At 33.2% G+C, this 25,796-nt stretch overlaps 1 protein-coding gene across 1 annotated transcript; it reads right to left on the bottom strand.

Annotated features, from left to right (window-relative positions):
• Positions 1-11,451: 11,451 nt before the first annotated feature.
• On the bottom strand, positions 11,452-25,732 carry LOC134692880 (triosephosphate isomerase-like). Its single transcript, XM_063553497.1, has 6 exons — positions 25,541-25,732; positions 21,841-21,964; positions 19,753-19,837; positions 14,465-14,597; positions 13,367-13,546; positions 11,452-12,642 (listed from the first exon to the last, which is right to left on the bottom strand). Exons 1-6 carry the CDS (start codon positions 25,653-25,655, stop codon positions 12,524-12,526), a joined length of 756 nt encoding a protein of 251 aa, XP_063409567.1. The 5' UTR covers positions 25,656-25,732; the 3' UTR covers positions 11,452-12,523.
• Positions 25,733-25,796: the final 64 nt, after the last annotated feature.

Below are 25,796 nucleotides of genomic sequence, written 5' to 3' on the forward strand. Positions count from 1 at the left end.
ATAATACAAAATATGATGAGCTTGTGTGTGTGTGTTTTGTTATTTGTTTCAAGTATGATTATTTATGCAACTGTGTGGGAATTAAAAATAAATTAATTGATAATTAATAAGGAAATTGAAAAGAAAAAAAATAGGACGAGTTTATGTGTGTCATGTAATTTATTTCAAGTATGATTATTCATGCAGCTGTGTGGATGTTAAATATAATTTAAAAAAACAACACATCATAGATTTGGTTTATGTGTGTGCTTGTTTCTTGTAATTTGTTTCAAGCAACTGTGTTTGTTAAAAAAGATAAAAAGAATAAAAAAGCTTGCGTGTGTGTATTTTGTAAATTGTTTCAAATATTATTATGCATGAAACTGTCTGGGTGTTAAAAAATGCAAAATAAAACATTATTTGAAAAACAAAAATACAAAATAAGGATTAGGTGTGTGTATCTTGTTATTTGTTTCAATTATGACTTTTTGTTATTAAAAAAATAACAAAAATGATATGAATACTAACAAACAAAACAAAATATGATGATTGTGTGTGTGTTTCCTATTGCAACTGATGTTTTGAAACAGCCACAAAAGAAAAGAAAAAGAGCGGAGAAAAAAAAAACGAGCTTGTGTGTGTGATCTTTCAAACGATATAGTAAAAAAAATATGGAGAAATAAAAAAAATAAAACAGGGGTGAGCTTGTGTTTGTGGTAAAAAATATATTTAATGAGGATAAGGTTGTGTGTGTGTGTGCGTTTATTTGTTTTGAGATCGTTTATTGTTACAACTGAAAAAAAAACTAAAAAATTAAAAGAAAAATATAAAATAAGAAAAAAAATAAGGAAGAGCGTGTGTGTGTTTGAAAAAAATGCAAAATGTAAAAAAGTATAAAATGAGTGTGTATGTTGTGTCCCTTAACAATTATTAAGGTCTTTGTATGTTATTGTTGAGAAGCATTGCTGTGTTCAATATTTAGTATAGGTATATTAAATATTTCTATATTATTTGATTTTTGTATATTATTGTTGAAAAGCATTGCTGTGTTCACTATTTATTTTAGGTATATTAAATATTTCTATATTATTTGATTTTTGTATATTATTGTTGAAAAGCATTGCTGTGTTCACTATTTATTTTAGGTATATTAAATATTTCTATATTATTTGATTTTTGTATGTTATTGTAGAGAAGCATTGCTGTGTAATATTTATTTTGGGTATATTAAATATTTCTATATTATTTTATTTTTGTATGTTATTGTTGAGAAGCATTGCTGTGTTCAATTTTTTTTTGGGTATATTAAATATTTCTATATATTATTTGATTGTTGTTTTTTTTAATTTTTTTTGCATTTTCCGTATCTTTAAAAAAATATTCGTTATAGGAAGTTCTGTTACATTTCCAGGAAAATTATTTTACAATTAGACTAATCTGTAATTGCATGTTGTTTTTGTTATTCTGTAAATGGTTCATTTCTTTAATTTAGTATTGTATTACATCAGAAAGACATGTACGTGTGTCTTATAATCATACACCAACATAAATAAAGCAATGTATCTGAGGATTGAACTTAACTACAGCAACTCGAAATTGACCAAGAAATCAGAAAAATCATGGTTTATAGATGATTTCATCAAGACAGACATGTACATACAGCAATCAGTCCAAACACGAAACATAGCTTAAACATGTGGTATCTAAAAAACAAAATACCCAAAAACTTCACATTGACCAATGATCCATGAAAATGAAGTCAGATATAACCTGTAAGTTGGACATCTCAACACTGAATAATTATTTCAGACACCGTGACCAAATTATGTAACTTTGACCTTTATCCTGATCCATAAAATATAAGTGAGAAATTCACTTGACAAAAAATACAGTTTTTAAAAGTGGTCACAGATCCATGAAAATGAGTATAAGGTCAAGGAAAAAAGATAAATGGTGCACAGAACATTTGAGATTAGACCCTCTCAAATATTAACTTTTACATATAGTTTAAACACCCTGGTGTACTTAAATCGGTGTCTTATGTTGCCACTTTTGTCAAATAAAGGGGTTGAAACAAGGGGTGGGGTGATGACCAATAGTTTTCAAAGGTACCAGGATTATAATTTAGTACGCCAGACGCGCGTTTCGTCTACATAAGACTCATCAGTGACGCTCATACCGAAATAGTTATTAACCAAACACGGAAACACATGAAATAATAAGAAGCCCCGCAGGGCTCTTCTTGATACGACAGTAGAGGTCGAATCCTTAACAGTTGGACACAACATGCAAGCTTGATACAGCTCTGAATTTGGATTGTGATTTAATATTTGACACAGCATATGTTTCTGACATAGAATGAATGTGGTCTAAGACTTAAACAAAAAATAATTGGACATTTACCTATTATGGTCCAATATCCAAGATCTAAATACATGGTTAGATTCAGCATAAGCATATCAAAGAACCCCAATAATTCAAATGTTGATAAATTCAAATCCAGCTTAATATTGGACCCTTCGGATCTTAATGTGGACCGATTCGAAAACGGGACCAAAACTTAAAAATCTAAAAACACGGTTAGATTCTGTATATCAAAGACCCCCAATATATCAATTTCTGATGAAAACAAAGAGTAATTTTGGGCACTTTGGACCTCAATGTGGACCAATTTAAAAACGGGGCCCAAAAAGTTAATAGATATAGGAAGATTTGGTGTGAGTGCCAATGAGACAACTCTCCATCCAAATAACAATTTAAAAATTAAACCATTATAGGTTAAAGTACGGCCTTCAACACGGAGCCCTGGCTCACACCGAACAACAAGTTAATATACACATTTAGATTCAGCATATCAAAGAAACCAATATATTAAATTTTTGTTGAAATCAAACAAAAGTTAAAATTTGGACCCTGAATTTTGAACCAACTTGACAACTGGGCCTATAATCAAGAATCATAATACATGTTTAGATTCAGCATATCAAAGAACCCCAAGAATTCAAGAATAAAACCCCATTGAAATTTGTCAAGAAATAAGCAATTTATACAAAGTATTAGAAAAACATTGTTTTTTGTACCTAATTCCTAGACAATTAGGGCCATAGCCCCCAAAATCACTCCAACCGTCCTTTTTATGCTAAGGACCCTTGAAGTACGATTTCAGAAAGATCTATACACTTGCACACAAGTTATTATAAAAAAAAAAGATGTGGTATGATTGCCAATAAGACAACTATCCACAAAAGACCAAAATGACACAAACATTAACAACTATAGGCCACCGTACGGCCTTCAACAATAAGCAAAGCCCATACCGCATAGTCAGCTATAAAAGGCCCCGATAAGACAATGTTAAACTTTCAAACGAGAAAACTAACGGACTTATTCATGTAAAAAAAGTGAACGAAAATCAAAAATGTAAATCACCACTGAATTACAGGCTCCTGACTTGGGACAGGCACATACATTAATAATCCCAACCCTCCCCTAACCTGGGGCAGTTGTATAACAGTACAAACAAATATTATCTGGAAACTAGAACCAGATGCTCCGCAGGGTGCAGCTCTATACGACCGCAGAGGTTGAACCCTGAACGGTTGGGGCAAGTATGGACACAATATTCAAGCTGGATTCAGCTCTAAATTTGGATTGTGATAAATAGTTGACACAGCATAGGTTTCTGACACAGAATGAATGTGGTCTAATGAACTTAAAATTTTTGTTTCGCCTTTGAGCAATTCACTATGCTGTTGAATATTAATCCTCTCAATTCAAATTTCTAATGGAGTTTGCAACAATAATTACTCATTTAAATACATCAGAAAATATTAAAATGTAAAAAAAGTGCTTGTTATCACTGAATGGTAGATTGTTTTAATTTATCAGTTGGTAGTAAAAGTGAATAAAATTGAGAAAGGAAATGGTGAATATGTCAAAGCGACAACCACCCGACCATAGAACAGACAACAGCCGAAGGCAACCAATGGGTCTTCAATGTAGCGAGAATTCCCGCACCCGTAGGTGTCCTTCAGCTGGCCTCTAAAAATATGCCTAATAGTACAGTGATAATGAACGTCGTACTAAACTCCGAATAATACACAAGAAACTAAAATTTAAAATCATACAAGACTAACAAAGGCCAGAGGCTCCTGACTTGGGACAGGCGCAAAATTGCGGCGGGGTTAAACATGTATATGAATATACATTGTATATTGTACAAACAACGATTTAAGTTGATTCAACTACTATTCTGGACAAAGAAAAATAACTCCAATTGAAATTTCTTGCTATTGCACAATTTTGTGCAATTAGATATTTCTTGCTATTGTGCAATACTATGCAATTGAAAATACTTGCTATTGCACAATACTGTGCAATTGAAAGTTTCTTGCTATTTCTGAGTACTGTGCAATTGAAGATTTCTTACCATTGCTGAGTACTGTGCAATTGAAAATTTCTTGCTATTGCACAATACTTATTATAATAATTTTGAATCCTGATTTGGACCAACTTGAAAACTGGGCCCATAATCAAAAATATAAGTACATGTTTGGATTCAGCATATCAAAGAACTCCAATAATTCAATTTTTGTTATAATCAAACTAAGTTTAATTTTGGACCCTTTGGACTTTAATGTAGACCAATTTGAAAACAGGACCAAGAATTAAGGATCTACATATTCAGTTAGATTTGGCAAATCAAAGAACCCAATTTATTCAATTTTTGATGAAATCAAATAAAGGTTTATTTTGGAACCCGACTTGGACCGACTTGAAAACTGGGCCAAAAATAAAAAAATCTACGTACATTTTTAGATTTAGCATATCAAAGAACTCAAAGGACTCAATTTTTGTTGAAATCAAACTAAGTTTAATTTTGAACCCTTTGGACCTTAATGTAGACCAATTTGAAAACGGGACAAAAAATTAAAAATCTACATACACAGTTAGATTTGGCATATCAAAGAACCCTACTTATTCAATTTTTGATGAAATTAAACAAAGTTTAATTGTGGAACCTTAGGGCCCCTTATTCCTAAACTGTTGGGACCAAAACTCCCAAAATCAATACCAACCTTCCTTTTATGGTCAAAAACCTTGTGTTTAAATTTCTATTTACTAATACTAAAGTTACAGTGCGAAAACCAAGAAAAATGCTTATTTGGGCCCATTTATGGCCCCTTATTCCTAAACTGTTGGGACCTCAACTCCCAAAAGCAATACCAACCTTCCTTCTATGGTCATAAACCTTGTGTTTAAATTTCATTGATTTCTATTCACTTAAACTAAAGTTATTGTGCAAAAACCAAGAATAATGCTTATTTGGGCAATTTTTTGGCCCCTTATTCCTACACAGTTGGAACCCAAACTCCCAAAATCAATCCTAACATCCCTTTTGTGGTCATAAACCTTGTGTCGAACTTTCATAGATTTCTATTTACTTATACTAAAGTTACAGTGTGAAAACCAATAAAAATGCTTATTTGGGCCCCTAATTCCTAAACAGTTGGAACCAAAACTCCCAAAATCAATCCCAACCTTCCTTTTGTGGTCATAAACCTTGTGTCAAAATTTTATAGATTTCTATTTACTTAAAAGTTATTGTGCAAAAACCAAGAAAAATGCTTATTTGGGTCCTTTTTTTACCCCTAATTCCTAAACTGTTGGAACCAAAACTCACAAAATCAATCACAACCTTCCTTTTGTGGTCATAAACCTTGTGTCAAAATTTCATAGATTTCTATTTACTTCAACTTAAGTTATTGTGCGAAAACCAAGAAAATACTTATTTGGGCCCTGTTTGGCCCCTAATTCCTAAACTGTTGGAACTAAAACTCATCCCAACTGTTGTGAACGTTAAATATCGCGGCAGTACCTTTTAGTAAACGTAACGTCGTTCCCGGCAAATTTGACAGTTGCCGATTTAACGTTACGAAATTCCGCCAACATGTGGCGTTCGGATAACATCTTTGTTTTCTAGCTTGTTATGTATCCTTCATTTCTTTAGTTACTTGTATTTACATGCATTATATTGTTGAATCGGTGTCGAGACTTGTATGACATCGTGTTTGCTTTCTTTATAATTCATATTTATTTACGCACTGACAGTTGTTTACATGATAAACCTTGACCGGTAGCGAACTATTTTCTTACACGCAAGGATAAGGCGTGCTAAGGTCTATAAAAACCGGATCTTTCTTATAACGGAACGAATTTAAACAGATCTTCAAAGATTTCAAGAGGTAATTTTGCATACACAAAAAACTCATTCAAACGTTTTAATCTATTGTATTTCATTTACCTGTATTTATTATTATTGATAATAATAATCTCTTATACTTTTAAAAGTTGTTTAGTCATTATTTAATATCCAGAAACCAAAGATATTGTTTTTAAATTAAAGATTGGCAACAATCTTTACACTGGTGGCAGCGAATTTAGTTTTCTTTCTTAAGAAAATTTTAAGAATCTACGTGAATATTTTATTAGGCACGCAATTGTTAAGTACATACATTGTTTCTGTCCATATTTTATGATATTTGGTTACACATAAAAAAAAAACCTAAACATAAAAAAAAGACACTTCAACGAAGGCTGAGAAATAGATAGTACAGTTGGTGAATATAATTAAATTATAGTATATATTTAAGTTATTTTAAATTCAACAAGGATAAATACTAATCCAAGTTGAAAAGTAATAATTTTATAGTTAGTTAAAATATATATCAACAAGGATAAATTATAATCCAAGTTGAAAAAGATAAAATATAATAGTAAGTCAGAATATATATCGACAAGGATAAATACTAATCCAAGTTGAAAAGTAATAATATTATAGTTAGTTAAAATCTATATCAACAAGGATAAATTCTAATCCAAGTTGAAAAAGATAAAAAATAATAGTTAGTCAAAATCTATATCAATAAGGATAAATACTAATCAAAGTTGAAAAGGATATAATACAATCATATGCCTATGCTTATATGACAATACCTGAGATACAGCATCGTCCAAACTATTCTGGTACAAGTACAATCATGCCTGAAATCCAGCAACGTACAGATTACGAGCAGTATCCAAACAATTCCTCAGTATCAAACTGGTTACCTAGGCAACAGTATGGCAGACCACAGCAACAATATGGCAGACCACAGCAACAGTACCATAATATTGAAAACTCCAAGATAGACAATGGGAGAAGAAACAGAGTGCCATTTTACAACGGCAGAGATCCATGGAATGCCTACTTTATGCAGTTCGAGCTCATTGCAGAGATAAACAGATGGGATACTGATACTAAAGCCATTGAATTAGTAACAGCACTTAAAGATGAGGCAATGGTTTATGCTTCCTACCTCTCACCAGAGACCAAAAGATCTTTCTTTGGGCTATGTGCAGCTATGTCTAATAGATTTGGTGACCATGGTTATCCAGAGACATATAGACAAGAATTGCATACATTAAGGAAACAGGGCAAAGAAAACATCCATGAATATGCTTCCAGAGTAGAAATGCTAGTCAGACGGTCATTTCCAACTATTGACGTAGCCACTCACAGTACATTAAGTGTAGAGTACATGCTAAGGGGATTACCCGACCAGAGCATTGCTATAGAGTTACTGACAAAGAGAATTACCAGTATGACTGAAGCTATCCACCAGGTGACTCTGTATGAAACATATAAAAGAGGAAATAAAGATAGAAACATCCGTCAGCTGAGTATGCAGGAAACTGTTGATTTTGATGAAGCTGAAGATGATATCGAAATAAGGAAAGTTGGTGGGAAAAGATATGTAACTGAAGAGAGGCTTACACAATTTGAAAGAGGGATCACACAGTCATTAGAGGAAATAATTCAGAAGGAAATGACAAAGTATTATGCACAACAAGATTATGACAGTAGTTCATGGCCAAATAAGCAAGTGTATACAGACCGTACAACCAGGATGAAGAATCTCAGATGTTTCAACTGTAATGAGGATGGCCATTACATAAGAGATTGTCCAAAGGAAAAGAGAAGTCCCTATCATAAAGAAAACAGAAGTGGTTTTATAAGGAATGATGAAAGGAGTCAAAAACAAAATGAAGAGTCTTTAAACTGCTAAGGGTTGAGACTATCGACCAAGTGTCAGCCCCTAAACATGGTGAAGAAAACATTAAAGAGAATAATTTGAAATGTGAAGAGAAACCTTGCCAAATGAAAGAACATTTGGTTGAACCGAAAATATCAGTGGGTACAGTTATGAAGAGATCATTTGAAGAAGATAACCTAGATATACAGGACCTAGATTTAAGCCTAGAGATGTTGTTTGAGGAGTCTAAGGAGATACGACAGAACACACCAGAGAACACACCAGAGAAGGTAATGGGTAGTGCAGAAACGATCAGCAGGATAGGAGAGATTATCGTTGATCGGGTGACAGCAGCTAGCATTGCAGTTCCAGTGGTCATTAACAAGATTGCGAAGAAGGCAGTTATTGACACTGGAGCAGAGGTGACGGTTCTAAGTGAGAAGTTGTATAATAAGATTCCTGAAAGTAAACGGCCAAAACTAAGGAGAGCAGCAAGAAATTGGGAAGTTGCTGAGGCCAGAAAGAGCTTGACAACAGGAGGGATTAAAGAGGTAGAAGTTAATCTGGGGAGTGAAACCTTCAAATGGCCAGTTTATGTAGCGCCCATTGGAGAGAACAAGTTATTAGGCTGTAACCTAATTGATGAAATGAAAGTAGCCAGAGTCGGAGAAAAGGACACCAATTCTGGACTTATTTACAAAGATGCGGACAGAAGAGAGTTCCTGTCAACTAGAAATTTAATGGTAGAGCCAGTACTGGCAGATACCGAAAAACCCATGAAAGCATGTATGCAGGACATGCATCTACATGTATATAAGGACAATATTACTAGTGCAAGTTATAAGGGTATACAGACGGACAAGGTCGATGTCCAAATGTTGCCTGAACTGTTGCAACATGTTGCAGAAGAAAATGAAAATGTAACAGTAGAAAATATAACTGTTACAGAAGAAAACATAAAGGTTACGGAAGAAAATGTAAGCGTTACAAAGGAAATTGTAATTGTTCTAGGTACACAAGATGATGAAAATGTTCCAGTTACTAAAGAAACTGTAAATGTTATAGTTACAGACGAGGATGGAAACATGTTCTGTCAGGAGGAAAGGATAAGTCAACTGAAAGTGAGTTTCCATAAAACAGATTTAGACCAAACTAGGAATGAACTTGAGAATATAAAACATGTGACTCTAGATACACAAAAAGATTGGAGGAAACGGAAGAAAGAGCAGAAGAGTACACAGAAGGAGGAAAGAACAGACGAGGACACATGAGAAGCAAAGAACAGAAGAGGAAAATAAAAAGAGACGAACCAATAATACAGTGAAGTTGTTGGAAAAAGAAGACGTCGAAAATTCTAAAAAACATTTATTTATATTGAAAAGACACCAAAACTAGACATTTGTTGATATTATTTATATGATTGTATATTGTTTTGTATGCCGTTGGTATAATTTTATCATTATTTATACGTGTCATAGATCGTGGTAGGTTATTCCGATATTCGTGATTTATACAGGAAGAAATTTTCTTAATTTTAATTTATATTGAGACAGCAGGTGCTTGTTTAAATTTTGCTTGATTGCACACTGAATTTATATTTCACGGTTATTTAAATTTCGAGACGAAATTCTATTTTAACGGAGGGCAGTGTTGTGAACGTTAAATATCGCGGCAGTACCTTTTAGTAAACGTAACGTCGTTCCCGGCAAATTTGACAGTTGCCGATTTAACGTTACGAAATTCCGCCAACATGTGGCGTTCGGATAACATCTTTGTTTTCTAGCTTGTTATGAATCCTACATTTCTTTAGTTACTTGTATTTACATGCATTATATTGTTGAATCGGTGTCGAGACTTGTATGACATCGTGTTTGCTTTCTTTATAATTCATATTTATTTACGCACTGACAGTTGTTTACATGATAAACCTTGACCGGTAGCGAACTATTTTCTTACACGCAAGGATAAGGCGTGCTAAGGTCTATAAAAACCGGATCTTTCTTATAACGGAACGAATTTAAACAGATCTTCAAAGATTTCAAGAGGTAATTTTGCATACACAAAAAACTCATTCAAACGTTTTAATCTATTGTATTTCATTTACCTGTATTTATTATTATTGATAATAATAATCTCTTATACTTTTAAAAGTTGTTTAGTCATTATTTAATATCCAGAAACCAAAGATATTGTTTTTAAATTAAAGATTGGCAACAATCTTTACACCAACTATTCACATTTACTAAAGTTAGAGTATGAAAATTTAAAGTATTCGGACGACAACGCAGACGACTGCGCCAACGTGATAATAATACACGACGAAATTTTTTTCAAATTTTGCGGTCGTATAAAAATGCTTTTTTGGACCCCTTTTTAGGCCCTTAATTTCTAAACTATTGGAACCATAACCCCCAAAATCAATCCCAATCTTCCTTTTGCGATTACAAACCTTGTGTTCAAATTTCCTAGAGATCCATTCACTTAAACTAAAGTTATTGTTCAGAACTAGGCGTCTTTGGAGGAAGATGACGTGATACCAATATATGACCCCGAAAGATGTTTGCAGTCGTATAAAAATCGAAAAATCATTGAAAAAACGATGCATGAGAAATAAAATGGTAAATTTTAATGAAAAAAGTACTAGAAATATTGCTCAGCCTTTCTTAGAGATCATAGGTATTTTAGTGCATATAGGGACAGGACAACCTTTTGAACCCTCCCTCTTAAATGGTTGTCCCCAAAATACGAAAGCAGTTATCCACTTATGTAATCTTGTGTTACAAAACTTGAGTGCTGTATTTTGTACTTATCATCTCAAGCTAGGTCAAAGCAGACTGAAATAAAATTAATTTTCTTATTCAGTACTATAATCTTAGTGTGAGAAACAAAATATGTTTGTGGTCTGGGCCTATCTTAAACCAAAATACTTGCCTATTAGCCACTAATCTATCATACTCAATAAATGATAAACAGATAGAAGGATGGACAGACCGGAAAACATTATTACCCTCTACTTATGCAGTAGGCATTACATAGGTTGCCTTGAATGTAATGTACAGATTTAGTCTGGTCAACAGGTTTGAAACTTACATGGGTGCTACAAGTGGAGCAGGATCTGCTTAATATCCTTTGGTAGTTCCTGAAATAACCACATGTTTTTTGTAGTGTTTGTGTTGCTCCGTCTTAGTTTTTATGTCATGTTTTGTATACTGTTGTTTGTCTTTTGATTGTTTTTAGATTTTTGCAATTAACATCATACATGGTCAGTTTCTTTTAGACCTTTGGTCTCTTAAGCTCACGTTTCCAAAAAATATAGAACTTTTTTGCATAAACAAATTCTGTCCACTTTTTTTTGCAAGACATATTTGAGCACTACTAGAATGAATTGAAGGATGCATTAACTTTCCAATTTTATTTCAAAAAGTAAGCTACTTATTTTGAAAACTGCACAGAAATAAATAAAGAGTATTAACTGTACAAATCATCAAACAAAAATTATGTTTGAAATAAATACCCAGTCAATGTTAAGTCTTTCTGCTGTTGTGAATAGCCCTTTTAAAACAGTAACTTTATGAACTGCAAGTCCAATACATTATAAGATTTTAACCTATCCTTGCTGGTAATTTTTGCTTTCATGGAAAGAATTTAATGATTAAAGCAAGTGAAAAGAATTTTATGATGCAATATCAATTTTTATATGTTTTAAATTAAGAACATTAATTACTAGTAACTAGCTTTATCAGAAAAAAATCTGTTAAACTATGTTTATTCTATAAAATATTCCTTATGTTCTTCAAACTATATTGGAAATCTGATCCTAAAGCTAAAATCAATATAAAACAAATATTCCTAAAACACAACATTACTTTATGCCAAGGAACACTACTAGCAAGTAAAATCCATTAAAATAAATCTAAATTAATGATTTTAGAGTCAAAGCAAATCAAGGGCTTTTCTAGCTAGTGAAATAGTTATAAAAAAAATCTGACCTGACAATTTTAAAGTCCAAGCAAATGAAAGCAAAAACCTTTATATTCAATAGTCTATAAAACAGCAATAGGAAACTATATCACATATTATGGCACCATTAAAATGTTCAAACAAAATTCAAAGCAGCAATAACGAGAAGTAACCTTCTACAATTCCACACCTCATTTGAATGGAATACATCTGACAGACAATTTTGTAACAATAAGTTTGAAAATTCATGCTCATGGATTTATCCTTTTATTTTTTCTCATTAAGCATGTAGATTATTTTATACATATCAATTAAGCAACAGGATTTCATACTTAACAATGAGGATGGAACATAATAAATATTTTGTATAAATAACAAACAAAATCTTCATAACATTATGCATGGTTTGACAAATAAATGCTGAAAAGTTCTATCAAGTATCTTGCAGCTTAAAAAGCATATCTCATGAGATTAAAATCTAATTTAAAAACCTAATTGCGTTACAGAAGTTATTGTGTAGCATTAACAATTTGAACAAAGTCTGGTTTAAGAGAGGCTCCACCCACTAATGATCCATCTATATCTGCCTGTCCTCCTAATTCTTTACAGTTGGCTCCTGATACTGAGCCTGAAAATAAATTAAAAATAAAAATTTGAAAATGCCGGACTTTGAATAAAATGTATCTTTTTTTTATAAATTTATTTGATTGATTTTAACCCCCTACATAGATCTGCATAATCCCTCATGTCATAACTTTGTTTATTCCTTATTTGTAGTGCTAATGGTTGATCTAAGATAATAATTCTTATAAGACTTTTGATGACTTTTATAAAGAGTATATATTGTATTGCATTTATTTTTATATCGGTATGTGATAAGTGGGAATAGGATATCGCTTGATATCAACCTTAGTTATTTAATTTCAATATATATAATAATCTTATATTAATCTTTTAAAAGCCATCATTGACCTAACGAATAGCTAATGGAATTATCTCATTAAAGTTTCATGATGCTGAAAAAGCAAACCAAGTTAGCATACTTTTTGCATCACTTTTTCAAATCACACTTTATGCAGTGTGATACGAGATTTGTCCTTTCATGTGAGAAATAAAAAACAAGTCTAGGAGAATAATTATTTCTATAGTTGTCCTCTTTTCAATTCAGACAGCCCTTTAAAACTAGTTGTTCTGTGTCTGCCAAGGCTCTGTGTTGACGGCCGTGCTTTGACATATAATGGTTTACTTTTAACAAATTGTAACTTGGTTAGAGAGTTGTCTCATTGCATTAGCACTCATACCACTTCTACTTAAAACTATATGATAAATTAAATTCCACTAAATTGGCATACCTCCATAAATTATTCTAAGACTATTTGCTACAGGTTCAGAGACTTTCTTTGCTACCCATGCCCTGAGTTTCTGATGGACCTCCTGGGCCTGTGCTGGGGTGGCTGTTTTCCCTGTACCGATCGCCCACACTGGTTCATAGGCTACCACTACATTGACCCACTGGTCTGCTGCTACATTGTCTGAAAATGGTAAAATATAAAATGAAATTAGAGATGTAGTTAACTCCCTTGACCACTATTTTGGAGGTAAGGCAGGTTGATTTTATAGTCTGAGTTATAACATAATTCAAGTTTATGAAAATGACCTTAAACACCAACTTTTTAAGAGACTTGATAAAAAAAAATTCAGCTTATTGTCATCAGAATTATTTAACCAATCAGAATAAGGAACTAAGAACAAAGAAAATCACAGATTCACAACTAATAAGAATTTACCAGCCAGGGGACTTACAAGTAACATTATGTCCACAAAGGTTGGAAGTAAGAGTTTAAAAATCACCTTTTTAAGTATAATCACTAGACTGTCACTAGTCATGTCAAGTGTGACCTTGTACTAAATTTTAAGAGACATAAAATCACTTGTTCAATATCTCAATTCCCTTCCAAAAAATCACTTCTTTAAGTATCATTATTTTAATAATCCCCACTAATTTCAACACCCACGAACAGTGAATTTTTTTTCTCAAACAGTAGAATTTTATAACATACATGACATAATCTGTAAGCTAAACATTAAATTTTACAGGAAAAATACTCCTACTGCTGTGGAAAATATTATCAGTTCATCCCGTTAAGCCTTTATTATAGCATTTTTTTCAGTTTAAATAGAATTAACAGCTAAATGATTGCATCAAAGGCATAAACCTTGCTACTTAAAAGAAGCAAAAGGTTATTTTTTTTAATTTTACTTATGAAAAGATATGTGCATAAAATTTTGGTAAAACTACAAAATTACAAATTGTGATAAAACTTTGAATTGACTACTTAAATAAGTGGTTTAAAAATCACTCATTTCAATAAGTCCCCTGACTGTTTACTGAGCAGGGAATGTATCAATGGACTAAGATTTAGAGAACATATATTGCCAGATATACATACCAACTATTGCCTGCATTTGTCTATATACCACCTCTTCTGTTTTGCCTCCTTCTCTTTCTTCAATTTTTTCACCAATACAAGCTATTACTTTTACACCTTGGCTTAAAGCATATTTTACTTTTTCCCCAATCAGCTGAAATCATAAATCAGTCATCTATCATGTGTCTATATGTAATCTAAAACAAGATTAATTAGGCCAATAGTTTTCTCGTTTGAATTGTTTTACATTGACATTTTTGGGCCTTTCATAGCTGACTATGCAGTATGGGCTTTGCTCATTGTTGAAGGCCGTACAGTGACCTATAGTTGTTAATTTCTGTGTTATTTAGATCTCTTGTGGTGGAGAGTTGTCTCACTAACAATCATACCACATGCACCGGCTCAAACATACGTATAATATATATTTGAGAGAATTTGATAACACTGCTTGACTTTTATACCTGTAAGATATTTTTCTATCCTGCCAGTTAGATCCAACTTATTCCCGTCACTCCCCCCCCACTTCCCCCCCAAAAAATAAATCAAAGAGCAGAATGCTCTGAGGGATACGATTGCCATAGTTTTCATTGACACATGTATAGCAGTTCTGCCAAATTTTCATTAAACAAATGCATGAGATTTGGCCAAAATTCAAAAGATCAAAGAGGAAAGAAATAGATCCAAGAATACTGTTGCAAAAAAAGCATGAACATGCGCGAGTCTCAAGCATTTTTGGCCGGTAACCCTGGTACAGCTGGATAGTATTATTCTCTAAACTAATTCAACTGCACATGCAAAATGAAACAATCTGAATAGTCACTCAACTTAAAGAATAGCCAATCCCCGTTACAAGTGTATGAGCCATGTACTTATTGTGTTTTATCGAATTATAGTTATCCTGTACCATTGTAAACTCGTACAATTAAAACTAGAGGCTCTAAAGAGCCTGTGTCGCTCACCTTGGTCTATGTGCATATTAAACAAAGGACACAAATGGATTCATGACAAAATTGTATTTTGGTGATGGTGATGTGTTTGAAGTTCTGACTTTACTGAACGTTCTTGCTTCTTACAATTATATCTATAATGAACCTTGCCCATTAGTAACAGAGAAAAATATTTGGTAAAAATTTACATAGATTTACCGAATTAATGAAAATTGTTAAAAATTGACTATAAAGGGCAATAACTCCTTAAGGGGTCAATTGACCATTTAGGTCATGTTGACTTATTTGTAGATCTTACTTTGCTGAACATTATTGCTGTTTACAGTTTATCTCTATCTATAATAGTATTCAAGATAATAACCAAAAACAGCAAAATTTCTTTAAAAATTACCAATTGGAGGGCAGCAAGCCAACAACCGATTGTCCAATTCATCTGAAAATTTCAGGGCAGATAGATATTGACCTGATAAACATTTTTATCCCATGTCAAATTTCCTCAAAATGCTTTGGTTTTTGAGTTATAAGCCAAAAGCTGCATTTTACCCCTATGTTCTATTTTTAGCCGTGGCGGCCATCTTGGTTGGTTGACCGGGTCACGTCACACATTTTTTAAACTAGATACCCCAAAGATGATTGTGGCCAAGTTTGGATTAATTTGGCTCAGTAGTTTCAGAGGAGAAGATTTTTGTAAAAGATTACTTAGATTTATGAAAAATGGTTAAAAATTGACTATAAAGGGCAAAAACTCCTAAAGGGGTCAACTGACCATTTCGGTCATGTTGACTTATTTGTATATCTAACTTTGCTGAACATTATTACTATTTACAGTTTTTCTCTATCTATAATAATATTCAAGATAATAACCAAAAACAGCAAAATTTCCTCAAAATTACCAATTCAGGGGCAGCAACCCAACAACAGGTTAACCGATTCATCTGAAAATTTCAGGGCAGATAGATCTTGACCTGTTTAACATTTTTACCCCATGTCAGATTTCCTCTAAATGCTTTGGTTTTTGAGTTATAAGCCAAAAACTGCATTTTACCCCTATGTTCTATTTTTAGCCGTGGCGGCCATCTTGGTTGGATGACCGGGTCACGCCACACATTTTTTAAACTAGATACCCCAATGATGATTGTGGCCAAGTTTGGTTTGATTTGGCCCAGTAGTTTAAGAGGAGAAGATTTTTGTAAAAGCTAACGCCGGACGACGGACGACGGACGACAGACGACGGACGACGGACGCCAAGTGATGAGAAAAGCTCACTTGGCCCTTTGGGCCAGGTGAGCTAAAAAAACTTGTACCAATGCAAACTCGTACCATTGCTAACTCGTACCAACTTATTTAAATGCATTCAAATGGTGTTAAATGATGAATATACATGATATACGTTACTTTCACCCAATACCTCTTAAGTCTGTAAAATGTATATAATTTGAAAGTACAATGACCAATTTGTAGCTTATGTTCCTTGTATATTGGATAGAAAATACTGTGGCAGATGTAGATAATTAAGGTATATACAGTTTCACCCGAAGAAAATTTTTCATGAATAATTAAATCTTAGCAGTTAGTCAAAATGATTGCCAAAATTATTTTTCCTGTCTATAAATAAATGTAACAATGAAATTTAACTGATTCCTGTTAAGGGGGTCCACATTTTCCCCGCAAAAAAAGCACATAGCTTTCAACAATTGTAAACATAGCATTCAATTTGTGATCATGGATTACAGCTTTAATTAACTTAAATTGGATATATATACATATTCAACATGTTCAATTTTAATAAGGTAAAGTTAAAGCAATGTTTTAACTTTCCTCTGGATTAAGTTCTACAGTGGCGGATCCAGAACTTTTCCTAAGGGGGAGCCCGCTGACTGACCTAAGAGGGGGCCGGCTCCAGTCATGCTTCAATGATTCCCTTTATTATCAACCAAATTTTTTCCACAAAAAAGGGGGGGCTGGATCCGCCTATGTTCTAGTTTGAAAGATCAGTTAAAACATTAATGCTTTAAAACATTCTTTATTTTTGTCTAATTTTTCATTTAACTCCTGTGTAAAATTCAAGTAATTCAACTTTAAGTTTACAAACAGAAACCCATAAAACATCATATTTTTTATATATTTTTCTGAATGTTACGACTTCCCAGTAGTACAAGTTAACTTTTTTGGTTCCAATGCCGTGGTACGAGTTAACTTGCTTCCGTATCTTATCACCGTAATTCTAGGAGGAACCCTAAACTGGACCCCTATTGTGTTCACTTATCGCTACACTGACCTTCAGTGCGAAGCTATATATAGAACGGCGGACCAGTTTAGGAGGAACCCCATTTCCTACTCTTTAATTATTGAAGTTCCTTTGGGTCAGAGGGCATGACTCCTTTCCGTACACACTCCTCTGTTTACATTGAGACCGTTCTTAATATAATACGACGTTTACCGGCATTAACGAGTTAATTCTGCTTGACGAATACTTTGAAAAGGGAGACAACTCGAAACGATAACATGGAAGATTCCATTTCTGCTGAAGGGGTGTTATAGGTAATTTTTACGATGAAACATTTATTTTAATTTAAATTATGCATGTGATTTAAAATTATGCAACAACAATAGCCCTCCATATGCAGACAGACATAGAAAGAATCCCATGAGTTTCAAATTAATCAATGAAGCGGGGAATCACTCAATCTGATACCCCTTGAAATCAGGAAAACTACAGTACACGCATGTGGGGTCTCACTAATTAGCGACAAAAAGCGTCAAGAAGCGACAAGAAGAAAAATAATAAGTGACAAAAAGCAACAAGAAGCTATTTAGCGACAAGAATACATTTTGTTATCACATACATTAAAATATTTTTTAGGATTATATTGAAAGATGAAGAAATAAAAAAAAATCGATGAAGAGATTGTGTACTTTTTATTATCATATTGATAGATGTAGAAATTAAACATGTGTAAGAGCAAAGGAAATGTAAACGCTATAAAATGAAAATAAAAAAACAAAGATTTGTCTCCTTCCTTTTGAAGGATTTAATAAAACAAAAACATGAAATATTATTTCCTTCCTAACTATACAATTAATTTTTCCTGATAGGACCAACATTAGCTGTGGCTTCACTCTAAAGTAATACACAATTAAGAGAAACAAATGAGATTAAGTAGGTGCGTGTCCTTTGTTTTATTGCAACAATAACATCGATTAACACCTTCATCAATTACACGCACCAGAATATAAAATTATTGTACCGAATAGTGAACACCTGTTGAAAACTCAAGATTGTTATCAGTTTCCTTTAATCTTCAATCTATATGCATAAACATGATAAATATCGTTAAATGAGACAATACACTAAATAAAATGATGAAAAATATTCACATTTTAATTATGTTTTCCTCTTGTTTGATTTCAGTTCTTAATTTGTATTTCACAATTTGTGTATGTATTTTCTGGACAATTATGCACAAATAATGCATTTTGCAAGTTAATTATATATTGTACAAAAATGGTTTTAAAAACAAATAAAAAGACAAAATATACTTCCTGTGATACCTTATAAAATATCATGTAAATAAATGTAGCAATTTAATTAGATTTACAAGTTTCATTTTTCCCCCTATCAAAATTAACTTTCCTGTCGTTGAATTTGTTTTCTTTTGCATATTTCTTTAATATTTATTTCGAATAAGTAATACATGTATAAATAAAAAAAATGTTTTCTTGTTGCTAATATTATTCTTCTTGACGCTTTTTGTCTCTACAATTCTTTTTGTCTCTAATTAGTGAGACCATGCATGGACATAAACAAACCGCGACTTGCGATTTGGAACAAGAACGTTTATTAAATGATATGATGAATGGTTCTCCATTTCTTTATGAGAGTACAGTATCAAATATCAGTTTCATAACGGTAAAATATAGAAATACTCCACTTCAGTTCTTGTGACAGAAATAGAATTATCGATCGGCTTTCAGAGAACTCTCGCAAGTTATCAAAATTTGGGAATTCCCTCTGACGTGTTTCTAAATTTATAAAAACACTAAATATAAATACTGTTTAATTCTGATTTTCACTATTGTTAAAAACACGCATATAAGTCAAGGAAAATATCACACATGAAGATTATGAGTAAAACATTACAGGAAAGTTGTTTATGTTCAATTGTTTTGCTTGTTTTTACCTTTTAAAGCAAGACAATCATAAGAATCTGAGAGGTTGCCGAATGTTTAGAATAAAACGAATGACGTGAGGGAGTGTGTCATAGGGTCAATGGTAAAAGTCTACAGATTGCTTGTCAGCAATCGTATCCCAAAAACAACAAAGAAAAGAATAAAAGAAAAGACTGAAGATCTTCTACTCACCTGATCGCTTTCTCCAAAAACATTTCTCCTTTCTGAATGACCTAATATCACCCATTCACATCCAATATCTTTAATCATGTTTGCACTGAAATAAACAGATATATATATATGTTACATTGTATAATAACCTTTATTGTTCATAATGTTCATGTCATTTATAAACAAATTAGAAATGTTTGTGAGAAAAACATATATTTTGAACTGCAATAAAAATAATACAATCTGCCCTTACCCTCCTAAAAAAATGCTTTTTAAGAACATTTATTCATTTCTGAATTTTTTGCTTAAATTCACAAAGTTTGTGAAGGCAAAAGAATGCCTGAAATATTATTTCCTGGACAATTCAAAATCCTAGCCTCAACACTGTTTGTTTATTATTTACAAAGCAATCTTTAAATTAAAACTCAAACTTTTAGTCTAAAAACTTTGCAAATATTAAAACAATGTGAAAATGTTTAAAAAGAACTTGTGCAAGGACTTTCAAATTTGTGTCCTTGAGGCTTGCTGAGTAGAAATATTTTGGAAGCACCAATATGATGCAAGTTACAGAATTTTCTTCTAAATGCAGTTAGAGACAGGCAATTAAAAGCCCATCAGAGCAACGATAAGGGAATTTATGAAGATTAGAAAACATTACTTTTGTTTTTTTCAAAGGGAGATAGATCAAATCTTTCCCCAGTGATCTGGAAGGGTTTTTTTCACTATGGGCCCAGGGCCCCTCAAAAATAAATTCAATGGGCCATTTTAAAATATAATGGGCCATGTTGTCAAATGAGTGGGCCATTTGAATTGACTTCTGTAAAAAAATAAAAAGTATCATTATTTTCCCATGTTTTGGAAAAGAGGTGTTGGTACAAATTTACCTAAAAATTATGATTTTAAATAATATTGTTCCTGTGATTCTGTAATTTCAATGAATATACAATAACTTCTTCCAAAAAGGACAATATTAAAGATAAACCTTTATTTACAATGTTTAAACTGTTACTGTTGACTTGTTTTCATGTTCATGTTTTTTTTAACATTAAATTTGGGTCTTCGTCGATACCATACTCATTCCAGACGTTCCGTATTAGAGGACATTTCAGGAACGTCCTGTGCACTTCTTGTATTATTATTATTGCTTCATCAAGATGCCAAGAATAACAGTAGAGAGTACCATTAATTGATAGAACAAAATAATAATTCGCTGAAGTCATGTTTACAAAATGTCAAAACGAGCCAAAGACCAAAAAATGACAAGGACATTTAAGCGCCTATAATGGAGACAAAAACTATATTCATAAAATGGCTTCAGGGGTTTTCAATCGAAATAATAGCAAGCTAAACTAAATCAAAAGATTATATATTAGAGTTAAATCTCGTCTGTAATAGCCAAATTTCACAAATGTAAAGTTGTTTATAAAAAATTATATCATGAATAATGGTTAATTGCGTTTTTTGGGTTATCAGTTAAACCGCATGGTTCTATTATAACCATAGGAAAACACCCGAGACGTTAAACCGCATGGTTCTATTACCATAGGAAAACACCCGAGACGTCCTAAAAATATATAGGTGCTCCAATGATTGGAGGAACATTTTACAGTTGTTTCCACACACATGTGGCACGGAACACGATCGGAAATCTATTTGACGATATCTAAACGTTTCGAAACGATGTGAAAAATATCGTGCGCCACGTGGGCGCTTTACATTTGTCACTCTATGCGCCATTTCTGGTGAATATGCGCTATAGGCGCAGGGCGCACGTCCTTCCCGATCACTGTTTCCCATGTATGACAGGTACCTAAAAAGAGCATAGACATGACAGAGGGGGATCTGGGACCTAATATCTTTAACTATATCCAGGACATCGCTTTAACAAGTTTAAGGGAGCAACCATTTACTTCAATGGGGGGGAATGGAGGGGGTATGTTTTTTTATCAGAGTAAGAATTTTTTTTTTTAGTTTTTCCATGCTATAAATCAAATAATTTTTTTCAAAATTAGCAATATGATTCAGATTTTTTTCATTTTTTCCACCATCTGCTTCATTATATTTGTTCAGTTAATGGTCATTCCCTAACTTATTGAGCAATATTAACACCTTATATCCCCAGTAAAGGCTCCTTTTTCTACTTTGTAACAGTTCTGTCCAGCAACTCCAATCTTTTGGTCAAGTTTCCCTCGTACATACTCCATGTAAATGGCTGGTGGAGAAACTACAACTTCTGAAAATGAATTAAAAATATTAAATATTGTGAAAGAAAAGATCCATACATGTACATTATGTATATACATGGAGGTGAAAAATGTACACATGCATCACTGAATTAAATGTTTGTAAGAAAAATATCTTGCCACATGGTGTGTTGGTACAATTTGAAGTGTTCTTGTTTTCAAGAAGATTGTGTGGTTTATCCTGGCCTCATCAAAATAAAGTTGAAAATTTGAAAAAAAAGTGTTGTTCTTCTCTCTTACATGTATCTTACATGCATTGGCGGATCCAGAGGGGGTGGGTTCCAGGGGGTTGCAACCCCTCTTTTTTTGGCTGATCAATGCATTTGAGTGGGGACATATAGATGGAACCCCCCTTTGTCCTGGGTTGGGAACCCCCTCTTTATAAAATGGCTGGATCCGCCCCTGACATGTACATGTATAAGCATAGATTGTAAGGTTCTGGTCAGCTCAAAGTCAGAATAAAATTTTGGTTAGTGTGACATGTCCACAATATTACATGTACCTTGTGAAATAGTATAGTGGCAATAAAGCTCAGTGTGTCCCTCAACCATGTCAACATGCTTAAGAACTCATTTTCTCACTAAGGCCAAAAAAAAATTCAATTCAATTCAAATATTTACAATGTATTGTCATGTAAACACTGAAAAATGAGTTTGTGACAAATAATATAAACATACATAAAATATATTTAACAAAAAAAAACATAAAAACAATAATACATGTGATACAGCTTACTCTACCTATCCTAACTTTTAGTGCCTACCATAACACTTTTTATGCCATTTTTGAACAAGCACTGTTGAAGTCAGACTGTTTCCCTAGTAGCAGGGGTTGACACTAACTTTTGTAGGCACTAGCCCACAGGGCTAGTAAAAATTATATTCAACAAGCCCTGTTCTGTGTCAGGTAGCTCGGGTTCGTGGGCCAGTTGGCCCACGAAGTGAGCAGGCCATAGGCCTGCGAACAAGCAAGGGGAGTTTGGGGGCATGCCCCCCCAAAAAAAATTTGAAATTTAGATGCAAAATCCTGCATTCTGAGGCATTTTAAGAAGATGTTTTCAATCTGAAAAATACCTATTTCATACTAGTTATATCTTTAAAAAAAAAAAAAAAAAAAAAAATAATAATAACACCAAAAAAATCCAACGGCAGGAATTTGTTTGTCAAAACTTACATTTTTATTGTAGATGAATTTATGATATATTTTAAATATTTATTGTGTTAACATTTTCAGTCAAACATTAACATTTTGTATATTCCAGACCTATTTTAAAAAAATAAATAGTTCCCAGATTAAAAATATAGACTTCAAAACCTTGACCAGGTTTATAGGGTGGTATTCAATTTACAAATATTCCTGCAGCATCAAATTAATTAATGACAATGTTGTACTGAGCTTGACAACTACATGTATCTCACAGTCTCCACCGCAAACATAACAATAGACCAACCACAAAGAAAGTGACAATCTACATTTACATCAAAACAAATATGTGTGTTAACTCATCAACTAAAATAATCAAATTAAAAAAAAACAACAATTTTTTTGTTTATTTTTATTTACATAAATAAGTTGACTTGTTCCCTTGCCCTATTTTACTTTTGGTTTCTGTCCTGAAGCCGAGTTTTCATGTTCAAACTGATTTGGGTCATCCTGTTCTCGTTAATGCATTAAGACATGCATACATTTCAGTACGTGTAAAGAACACTTTCTGATACCAATGGCTTAGTCTTGCTATCATCATCACCCCCCAGTTTTCAAAAAGAAGCTACATGTAATCACATGCACATTTTATGTTATTACCGGAAATTTACTTTCGTTTCAGTCCATTGCAACTGTAATGATAAGTTCCGAGCAATACGAAATAATTATGACGACATGACAAACGCTAATTTGATAAAGGCAGAGAAGATCAAAAAGTTTTCCTCACCACGTGTACCTTTGGAGTAAAGGAAAATTTCAACAGGGAACCTTTTAACGCTCTATTTTAAGAACGAAAGGACATTTCCAATTTTAACTATTTTACAATACGCGACGACTGTGTAATAGATAAGGGTAAAAATACACATATCTATGATATATCAATGTGATTAATAATAAAATACAATAAAACCAAAATGTATATGCAGTCTAATTAATATTTATTTCAAAATCTTGAAACGTGGTGCATTCTTTCTTTATCGGACGAGTAATCTTAGGCCGAGTTGACAGTATAAAGCGACTGGTTTGCGGTAGAATTTTTACCCTCCAGTACCTGTATCTGTATGTAAATAAAGAGGTCGCGGAACCAGTGTAGACAATTTTCGACGAAGTTGTCAGATATGATCGGCGTTTGGACTCTACTTTGCCGAAAGTACAACAGTTTGATGTTCAATGACATATAAATTTACTAGCCCGACACAAAAGTTACTAGTCTCGGGCTAGCGGGCTAGCGTTAGTGTCGAACCCTGAGTAGTACTTTAACCAGCTAAATATGTTTGTAAATTAAAGTGATATTGCCTACATTGTACCTAACCTACCCTATTTTGTTTTCAGCAAGTTAGTGGAAAAACATGTTTTATTTTTTTTTGGCCTAAGGATTTTTGAAGTGAGTCAAGGGACTCATCTGTTTTGTCCATTTATATAATTAACAGTCAGAAGAAGAAATTTTATCACATAATATAATTCATTATCAGTAGTGGATCCAAAATTTTCATACCAGCACCCCCCCCCCCCCCCCCAAAATCCACCTCTGATTATTTATTGAAGTTTCCTGGACATAAAATAAAGGATCCTATCACTATTGAGGGGGGATAGGACGTTTATCAGGACTCTGGGATCCTTGTTTTTAAGCTTGGGATTTCGGGATTGACCATTTCTGGATCCAGGAATTCATTTTTCGAATATCCAGATGTCAGGATTAAAATTTGGGAGCCCAAGATTTCATTTTTAAGCAAGGGATTTTCGGATCAGGACCCCTCCTACACCCCCCCTCCCCCACTATTTGGGGATCTGCAAAACATGAACACTAGAACAATTAATATATATTGCATGTACATGTATTGACAGAGGTGGATTTAGGGGGGGGGGCCCGCCCCCCCCCCCCCTTTTTGAGAAAAAATTTGGTTGCTTATATAGGGAAACTCTGAAGCATAACTGGAGTGGGCCCCCTCTAAGGTCAGTCAGTTGGCCCCCACTTATGAAAATTCCTGGATCCACCACTGATTGACGCCATACAACAATCACTTCAGTCTTTGATCACTTTGGTGTTTTCTCTGCGACGTCAAAATTTGGTTTTGGTATAATTTGGTTGTTGGATTATTGGGTTGTCACACTTACGAGCAGTCAGAATAATGGCATGTGATGAACATATTTGATGTGAGCACCTGCCCAACTTTTCAGCAAATTGACCCTTTTGAACTAGATTATAAACTGAATGAAAGTAGATCAAAGTACGGAACTAATTTGAAAATATTCCCGTCCTCAATGTGCACTAAATTGTACATGGAACATAAACAACCATCCATCATCAGCATCAGTGACCCGTCATCCCCCCTTTTTTTGTTTTCTTGGGGAATTTGTTTCACCTGTATTTGGATCTAATGGTCCTGCGTTAAGAAACTGTATAATTCCATCAATGCTGGCTTTATTGCCATTCATTTTCCAATTTCCTCCAACAAAAAACTTCCTTTGAGATGCCATGGTTGATGAAAAGTAAGAACGTTTGACTGTTAGCTCGACCGGCCTTGGAGAATACGACCTTGAAGGAAGTGAACAGGACGATCTTCAGTGCGCTTTGTTAAAGGGAGAGAAATGCTAGAACTTCAAGCGTTTTGGAATTCT

The sequence above is a fragment of the Mytilus trossulus genome, chromosome 12, assembly GCF_036588685.1.
Source record: "Mytilus trossulus isolate FHL-02 chromosome 12, PNRI_Mtr1.1.1.hap1, whole genome shotgun sequence".
In the NCBI taxonomy this organism is placed as follows: domain Eukaryota; kingdom Metazoa; phylum Mollusca; class Bivalvia; order Mytilida; family Mytilidae; genus Mytilus; species Mytilus trossulus.

What these genes read in the sequence shown, in the direction of transcription:
- LOC134692880 (XM_063553497.1), bottom strand. Translation starts at nt 25,655, where the DNA reads ATGGCATCTCAAAGGAAGTTTTTTGTTGGAGGAAATTGGAAAATGAAT. An exon ending in TTTTTGGAGAAAGCGATCAG is followed by an intron (nt 14,598 to 19,752) that starts GTGAGTAGAAGA and finishes TTATGATTTCAG; the next exon opens with CTGATTGGGGAAAAAGTAAA. An exon ending in TCTTAGAATAATTTATGGAG is followed by an intron (nt 12,643 to 13,366) that starts GTATGCCAATTT and finishes ATTTATTTTCAG; the next exon opens with GCTCAGTATCAGGAGCCAAC.